Source organism: Gastrolobium bilobum, unplaced genomic scaffold (assembly GCF_033153095.1).
Source record: "Gastrolobium bilobum isolate Gb01-03AN ecotype WA unplaced genomic scaffold, APGP_CSIRO_Gbil_v1 utg517232, whole genome shotgun sequence".
Classification (NCBI taxonomy): Eukaryota; Viridiplantae; Streptophyta; class Magnoliopsida; order Fabales; family Fabaceae; genus Gastrolobium; species Gastrolobium bilobum.
Window position 1 is genome coordinate 10634 of NW_026896280.1, and position 9127 is coordinate 19760.

General features: G+C 35.3%; 1 protein-coding gene across 2 annotated transcripts; it reads right to left on the reverse strand.

Moving 5' to 3' along the window:
* Window positions 1–1069: 1069 nt before the first annotated feature.
* Window positions 1070–7842, reverse strand: LOC133298599 (pleiotropic drug resistance protein 1-like). Of its 2 annotated transcripts, none has more exons than XM_061497931.1 (22): window positions 7520–7842; window positions 7243–7363; window positions 6948–7121; window positions 6683–6842; window positions 6289–6365; window positions 6145–6198; window positions 5660–6052; window positions 5289–5570; window positions 4881–5197; window positions 4621–4781; window positions 4422–4525; window positions 4185–4341; window positions 4013–4102; window positions 3756–3865; window positions 3309–3641; window positions 2859–3149; window positions 2690–2773; window positions 2465–2598; window positions 2146–2373; window positions 1880–2051; window positions 1539–1793; window positions 1070–1425 (listed from the first exon to the last, which is right to left on the reverse strand). In XM_061497931.1, the coding sequence occupies exons 1-22, from the start codon at window positions 7840–7842 to the stop codon at window positions 1165–1167; spliced, it is 4281 nt and encodes a 1426-aa protein (XP_061353915.1). In that variant the 3' UTR covers window positions 1070–1164. The 2 variants fall into 2 exon arrangements, with proteins under 2 accessions (XP_061353915.1, XP_061353914.1); XM_061497930.1 differs by having other exon boundaries at window positions 3756–3880.
* Between the last annotated feature and the right edge of the window lie 1285 nt (window positions 7843–9127).

Consider the following 9127-nt stretch of genomic DNA (forward strand, 5'->3'; position numbering starts at 1 on the left):
ACTGTATATATAGTGTGTGTTTCCAATTCTTGTTTTTGTATTTTACTTTGAATTTCTGATTTACTTGCTAATATTTCTGATCTATCATCATGCATGACAGCACTTTTCACAATTGCTAATGTTTGTGAAAAGAAATAGCAAATTTTCCCTTATTTTGTGGTCTAATGACGAATTATTTTCTTATTTTGAAGTGCCTGATCGTCGAGAAGAGATCACCTTGAGGATTTGATTACTATTTTTGCTGGTTGATGTGCCTTGTTTGCTTACTTTTGGCAGGTTTGTCTTTGTTTGCTTCCATTTATGTTATTCTGTGATTTGATGTTATTATTTGTGGTTGTGACAATTAGCATTGTACTGCTATTTTTGGATTTGATATTAATACTGTATTCATGGATAATTTGAGGCAGGAGCCTATTAGATTTGTGTTATGGGTAATATATCATTATATCATTGTTGAATGTTGACTTGTTGGATAATTTCATGCCTGAGACTTTTTGGATTTGTGTTACAGTACTATATCCTTGTTGACTTGTTGGATAATTAAGAGGCCTGAGGTCTATATTTAGTGGTCTATATGCTTATTTAAAAGTGCTAGCTCATTGGCCTCTGACCTTTTTAAAAGCCTTAATGCAGAGTAAATCTTTAAATAAGCTTTTAGGTCAAGCCAAGCCTAAACAAAAATGGCTTTATCAAGTAATAGTTCAGGCCCAAGCCGTGTGTTTGAGAAATAGACCAGACTTGTTCAAGGTGAAGACTAGCTTAGTCCAGTGTTTCCGTGCCTACTTAATGGGACTATATGGATCTTTATGTGAAATCACACAAATATCAAAGAGCTTGTGAATGAAGACTATCCTTTGAAATTCAATTCGTTTCGGTTACCTTTATTTCTCTTAAAATCAGACAAAATGAAGAAGTGATTTATAGGCTTGCCTCAATACATACTTTTACATTGATTGATAAATGAGTAGCTCAAAAGTCATGCCTTGAAGACATGCTTCTACATTTATAAAAGAAACTTCAAATTGGAACTAGAGGGGAAGTAAGCTTCCTAGGAAAATGCAGCATGAACATGATAGATATAAGTATTAATAGGGCACACAAAAGTAAAAAATCAAATTGTTTGAAGATGTAAAGAATCCTTGGACATGGCTGAAAGAGTCTAATTTATCGCCTTTGGAAGTTGAAGATCTTGATTGAGACAGCAAAAATAAATGCAAACAGCACTCCGGTCCCAAAAACCACAACTGCACAAACTCCTATGAAGTCATGCTTGAAGTCAAAATAATTTCTTATGAACTCTTGCACTGACATATTTTCTGATTCCATCATGTTGGTTATATCTCCATATTGTGATGTAACCAACCCATATATGGTCCAGGCCAGAGGACATGCCCAATAGTACCACCTCCACCATACAGGAATTCTCTGTTGTCAGAACGGTGAGAAAATGGAAAATAACAGTAAGCATCAACATAAATACATCTGTTGTATCCATGCATAGATATTATTCAATGCATTCAAAGGTTGGCAACACTTACAGGTCGAGGGACGACAAATCCTGAAAAGAGGTTCCAAATGGCATAAAATGCAGCAGCCACAATTGCAGCAACATGGTGATTTGGGGTAACTGCCACAGCCATCATGCCAAAGAAGGTGTAGTAGCACAATGTGAAGTACATGAAAAACATATACCAAAAGAATTTTCCTGCAGTCCACTCAAATCCAATCATGGCATAAACTATGACACCATATGTTGCAGATTGGGCAAAAACATAAGGTAGCTCTATTATAACCTGTGACAAAAGGGAATGAGTAGTGTTAACATGGATATATATGTCAACTCGTACAATTGCTTTTTGTACGATGGTGATTTTATTACCTGTGCAAGTGCATAGGGTAAGGCAGAATACATTCCCGCAGATCTTTCTCTATAAAAGACAGTTCTTTCAACTGCTACCACTGGTTGTACAGAAGCAGCATTCTGGACCCCAAGGAAGATAACAGCATTATACATTGAACCGATGGAATTAAACAGGTCTTGTCTGTTTGAGCTGGAAGTCACCAAAAGGAATTAAATTCAAGTGGAACAACAAAATTTACTAACTTTGATATGTCTTACTTCTAAATTACTAAGGTTTGACTTACTGTTTGCTTCCGAGGTCCCAGAACATTGTTCCTAAAAGCAAGGCTATGATAGTAGTGGAGAAAAACCTCACAGCAGTGTATGGCGGATTGCGCCAATATGACCAATGTTGTTTCCATAAGCAAGCCAGGCATTGGACCCAAAGTGACTGGGAGTATTTAGTTGGGAAATGAAGATCCTTTGAACCAGGAGCTGGGTTACTCAGTTCTGCTATAAGTTGCTTGTTTCTCCTGAAGAACAATGTATAACAATCTAAGACTTTTATGAATATGATCATAGGTATTATAGTTAATAAATTCGTAATCTAACATATTAACTTACCTATATAGCTCAGAGTTCTTGTATATCTCATGAAAATCAACACCTAAAGTAAGTTCTTGAGCTGAAGTTGTAACTTCCAACATCCAAGTTGCTGGGTTATACCCATCTTTGATTTTACTAGCCCCATCAATGCTCTGGACAAAAGAAAATATTAGAAAAGAAGTGATTACCAAGAAGAATTATGGCTATCCACTGTAATAATATTGAATTTACGTTGTACCCAACCTCAAAATACTTGATCAATTGATTAGAATGACGACCCAATGGCCCAACATATATTTCCTTCCCTCCGCGCTTCATCAAGAATAACTAGAATCTCATGTAATATGTATCAGATTCAAGTCCAACAAAGGAAGAACTATAGAACACATCATTTTATCATAGCATCTCTCACCTCATCAAAAGCTTCAAATATGTCAATGCTCGGCTGATGGATAGTGCAAACAACTGTTCTTCCCGTGTCAACAGTGTTTCTGACAGTTCTCATAACAATTGCTGCAGCTCTTGCATCTAATCCAGAAGTTGGTTCGTCCATAAAAATTATGGATGGATTAGCCACTAATTCAACTGCAATAGTTAGCCTCTTGCGTTGTTCAGTTGAAAGACCATTTACACTTGGCAAACCAACCAGTGAGTTCCTCAATGGTTTCAGTTCCACGAGTTCCATGACTTCCTCAATGAACATCTACAACAATTTGTTAGATCCAAAAGTAAGAACAGTCAGTCTACAAGTTCAAAAAATTAGTTGTCTCTATTAATAAACAACTTAAACTTTGAAAATATTTTGGACCTTACTAAAGTAAAAAGAAAAACCATAAGGTGTCTTGAGCTGCAAGTAACTAACCTTCCTAGTATTGGAATCAACTTCTGCTGGTAAACGAAGCCATGCTGAGTAAAGCAAGGACTCGTGGACAGTTACATGAGGAGAATGGATATCATTCTGCTCACAGTAACCAGAGATCCGAGCAAATGTTTCTTGCTTTTTCGGATAGCCAGAAACTTTTATGCTTCCATCTATATACCCACCAGTTTTCCTACCAGCTAAAACATCCATCAAAGTAGTTTTGCCAGCTCCACTTACACCCATCAAGGCTGTAAGAACACCAGGCCTAAATGCACCACTAACGCCCTTCAAAAGCACTAACCTGTCCTCCATTACACCTTGATCCTTCATTTCCTGTGAGTTGAAATTCCAAGAGTTAGGGTTCAAATTGTTTTGGACTAAAGCTAAGTTGAACTAAAAACACTATTAGAAACCCAAATGTTAATTATAACTTCGGAAGTGACTTACCTGTGGCATGTCAACCGAGTATGAAATTTGATCAAAGGTGATACAATATGGTTCAAAAGGAAGAACCATTCCTCTTCTCTCTCTGTTGTTGGAAACCACAATAGCATTAGCTCTTCCATATCTTTCTGCATGACAGTTGAAAAAAAATTCAGCTTCTAATCTAATCACGTATTAGGAATCACTAACTAACTAACTCACACTTGAAAAGAGTATGCATGCACTGAGTGTTCATAAGAGATATAAATAAGATGGATCACCTAGTTGCGGTAATTCAACTTCTCTGTCTCTTTCATTATGCGTATTGCCTTCTAATTCTTCAGTTATTGTTGCATGTGGCTTCTCAAATGCTGCAAAAATCATGTACATTTGCTAATAAAGTTTTGCATCACCACAAGAATCTTAAATAACCAAATGTGTGAAGATACTCACGATTGAGGTAAGTGAGAGCCACAGTGTATATAATGTTGAAAAGGAACATAAATCCAATCAATGCTCCAATCCCTATCCAATACCAATATGCATCTGTGAAGAACCCACGAGACTCCAAAACTTGAATTCCCAGTGTCATATTTGAATATGGGGTAAACTGTAATTGAAGAGCAAATGAGTTAGGTATACACATTTCTGAACTGAAAGTAAATTAAAGTTGCAAGTTTAAGAAAGTACATGGTTCCAACTATTTCCAAGGAATTCATTCACCATTATAGCATTTTGCCCATACATTAAAGGCGAAATCCAGTAACCCCAAATCCACCATCTCTTGATATCCTCTGTTTCATTGCCAATGAAATGATAGAAGCATTAATATCAAATTCTATTATGTGATAAATGCAACAAATTTGTTACATCTGCTACTTGCACTCACTTCTTGACAGAACGAAGCCGCCCAATGCAAAAAGTATGAGAAGTGCAAAGGACGCAATTGTGTTAGCCACAGTCATGTTCTTTCCCAATGCTGCAATAGCTCGAAACAATCCAGAAGCCATTTGGTTTATCAATACTAGCACAAGGTACTGCTTTAACAATCTGCATAAAAAACGAGACTTAACACCATAAATAACACTACAAGCAGACAAGCAGAACTAGTGTTCATTTGTTGCAAACATATAAAAAAAGCTTCTTTACCTGCCAACATTTGGATCAAATCCAATCACGTAATAGGTGAGAAATACCCAAACAGCAGCTTCTACAAATGTAATAGGGATCTTGAGGATCCATGAGGGAATGGCATATGCCCATGAAGGATAAAATAGAAGGTCTCGTTGCTTGTAGAAAACAGGAAGCTTTACAATGGTCATTGAAAGCTCAGCCATTCCATTAAACATGAGCATTATTACTGAGAAAAATAGAGCACCAGCATATACACCTCCATCATTCAAGGAATCCCGGTGCATCTCAGTTCGTAGAAAGAGTGTCATTGAAAATATTGCCATTGTAGCAAGCTAAAAAGCATTGAGAGAAAAATCAAAAGTCAAAACCATGTATGCCAAACAATTATTAATATTTATTTATATAAAGCAGCTGGAAACCCACTTGGCATAGCTTGAAGATGTAAACGAATGAATTTCTTTTCATAAGCAAATACTCTCTTGAGAAGTTAGCCTTTAATAGCTCCTTCTTGTTAACACCATACTTTTTAGTGGTTAATGCAGCTGGGTGGTTCTTAGACTTGTCAAACGGAATCGCAAGCTCATCTCCAATTCCCCTTCCAATGTGGAATGATTGAAATGCCTCGGCAAATTGAGTTACAGTTACAAACCTGTATGGTTCATCTCTGTGCACCCAATACTGTTCTTGATCCTTTCTTGAAGTTACCTGTAGGAAGAGTAAGATTGTATCATATATTTACATAACCTGCATAAAAAATATCAAATGAGGGAAACATGAGATAAACTTTGGCTTACTTCTTGAAGGAAGTCAGCAACACCTTTCCTCTCAGGACACTTAAAACCCATAGATTCGAAAAAGTCGAGAACATATTCACGGGGTCCTTGGTAGACAATTTCACCATCAGAGACAAGAATAATGTCATCAAAAAGCTCATAAGTCTCCGGTGCTGGCTGGAGCAGAGAGATAATTGTGGTTCCATTAAAAATGTGAACATATTGCCGAAGAGTGTTCACAATTTGAAAAGTTGTGGAACTGTCCAAGCCAGTGGATATTTCATCCATGAACAGGGCATTTTCTGGTCTAACCAGCATTTCCCCTGTAGTAACTCGCTTCCTTTGTCCTCCCGAGATACCACGCAGCATTTCATTCCCAACCATAGTATCAGCACATATATCCAACCCCAAAATCTGCAAAATTTTAAAGTAAATAACTTATGACTTCACTTCATAGACAATTTTAGGAAACTTTAAAGCATGAGAGAACCTTATTCTATTATTACCTTCAGTACATAATCTGTTACCAGGCTTGCTTCCTGGCCTTCAGTTGCAGTTGCCTGGTACATAAAATGCAAAGACATTATATCCTAAGCTAAAGAAATAGCTTGTTTTATTGCAATAAAGATCGATAATAGCTTCTTTCCCACCTTCATGAAGACATCAATATCTGGGTCCGGCTTAATATTAGCTTCTTTTTCTCTTCTAGACAATTCAGATAACATGTCTGAGGATCAAAATAAATATTAAATTGTTATACTAATATTACACCTCAAATATGATATGAAACAATTACTATGATGACCACTAAATACGTGGATCAATTGGTAAGAGGTTGTTCTAGCTTAATCAGTGATCTCGAGTTCGAGTTAATGAGAAAGCAGCTATGTTAAAACTTGGTAAGGAGAGTTTTTTTCTCTCATATAGTTCTACTCAGCTCGAATCAGACTAGTCAAGTAATCGATGAACCAATGGATAATATCCACACACACAAAAATTACTATGATGAAAAAAAGGAAAGGATTGGTATAGAAAATGGCTAACCATAACGTGATCCAACTCCTTGGCACCTTGCTGAGAAAGCCAAGGTTTCCCTTACGGTCATTTCTCCAATATGAACATCATGCTGGCTAATATATGCAGCAGTTCTCTGAGGTACAAACTCGTCCATTCCATGCCCATTATAAGTCACTTTCCCAGACACCTTGAGGACACAAGGGCATCCAAATTGGATGAAAACTATTACTTTCTAATAGACAACGAATGAAAACAATAAGAAGTTGTAAAATTAAGAGGAATGGTTTCTCACCTTCAGATTTGGATCTAGCTTTCCTGACAAGGCCAAAAGGAGTGTGGTCTTTCCGGAACTTGGAGGACCAAGTAATAGTGTCATCCTGCGAGGTTTGATGATTCCACTAACATTTTTTAGGATAGTCACATGTTTCTTTTTTCCTGAGAGAATATGGAGAGAAGCAAAGAATTTCTACGAGAGCAAAGAGAAAAAGACTATTAGAGAATGAGACTAATTGTAGAACAAAGAAACACAACAACAAAACTAACTGAGAAACACAAATTTTAATGAGCTAGAATCTGCCCAAATTTACCTCCACCATATTAGTAGCAAAATTCAGGAAAGTGGGCAAAGCTCTGCTTCCCACATAAACCTCTGCCTCAACATTTAGGTGTTGAAATCTAACTTCTATTGTTGGAATATCAATCCCAACTCTGACAGAATTTGAAAAACAAACGTGGCAAAGAGAGAGAGCTTATTACATTATGAGATTATTAACTTGTAAAAGAAGAATATTAAAAAAATAAAAATAAAAAACTTTGAAGAATCAAAGAGCATAGAAGTAAGAGCAATGCATCCTTATTCCTTACCTATCAATTCGTTGCTTGAGCTTCAACAAAAACTTTTCATTGTCTTCTTCAACGACATTGATCAACCTATCTAGCAGCTTCTGTCTTTCTTGAAACCCAAGTTCAGTTATATCAATCTCATTGGAGACTCCACGAGATGTGGTCAACAACCCTTTCCTCAAACGATTGTAAGTAGGAAGTTTTTCAAGTGCAGCCCATTTCAGAGCTTCCTCATCGTCTTCTTCATGCCGCGAGGACCTGGAGAAAACATCCATGTTACTGTTTCTCCTAGAACTGCTTCCTCGTAGACTATTACTTGCTTTGTATATATCACTTCCCTCCATTACTGCCACCCAAGTCAACAATTATCAAAGCCAACAACTTTTGCAACTTTAGCTCAAACCCACCAAAACCCAGAAGCCTTTTTCTTCTTCAAAGCTAATGCAGTTACAAACTGCTATGGTGGAAACAAGAGAAAAATGCTATTTGCAACAACTGCAAAAACCCGGAATATGTAACATTACTTTTCTTCTAAGAAATATACAACAAAGAGAAAGAGCTAAAAATGAGAACCCTGAAGAGGATGAAAAGGAAAAAAAAAAAACAAAAACAAAGATCAAGTGGTTCTTTCAGATGTATATTCAGCTTTCTTTACAATGAAAATGGAATGGGAAAACATGCTTATTTATTATACCTTATTAGTTGATACACAAACTGGTGATACTGAGTAGAGTACCGAGTGATGTCTCTAATGTGCATTTTTCTTTTCTTTGGTTACTTTGCTCTCACATGTAACGTACGCAAAGTCAAAATTTGTTCGGTAATGAGGTTACGTGCATTGCTGGCAAAAATTAGTGTAAAAACATAAAATTTTATGTTTTCATGTTTTTATTGAAGTGATACATGTTAAAATACAAGTAAAAATTAGTAAAAATTTCGCGTAAAAATAATATAAACACAAATTTTTACGTTTTTACTTACACAAAAAAGTGAATGGGGTCAACTTTTAACCCATGACCTGATCGTATTTTTATTTTTAAAAAAAATAAAATAAAAAAATCCGATTTCCATTTTCCCAAAATCAAATGCACAATATTTTTTTCTAGTTATATGAAGAAAAAACAACCCTCGTGCAAGGTCGCTGTATTTTTATTTAGGAGTTGTTAAACTTTATTTTTTTGATGTTTTGAAACTTGGTTATAGGAGTTGGTTCTTTTTGTGTTTTTGAATTTATGTCTTATATAGTTATGTGACTTAATTATATCTGTTAAATATGAAGTTATTCATTGAATTTTGAGTAGTGACTTATATGCTATTCTTTTTTACATGCATATATATATATATATATATATATATATATATATATATATATATATATATATATATATATATATATATAATTGTATCTTGATCTTAAATAATAGAAATTTTACGTTTCGTGTCATTTCTATTATTTATAATATTATATATATAATTGTATATTGACCTTAAAGAATAGAAACTTTACATTTCGTGTCATTTTTACGATTTATATTTTTATCATTTTCTTCTACATAAAAACTCGATTTTGACAAGATTGATTATGTGGAAAACAAAATGTGATTGAGAACAATTTGTCAAACACATTGT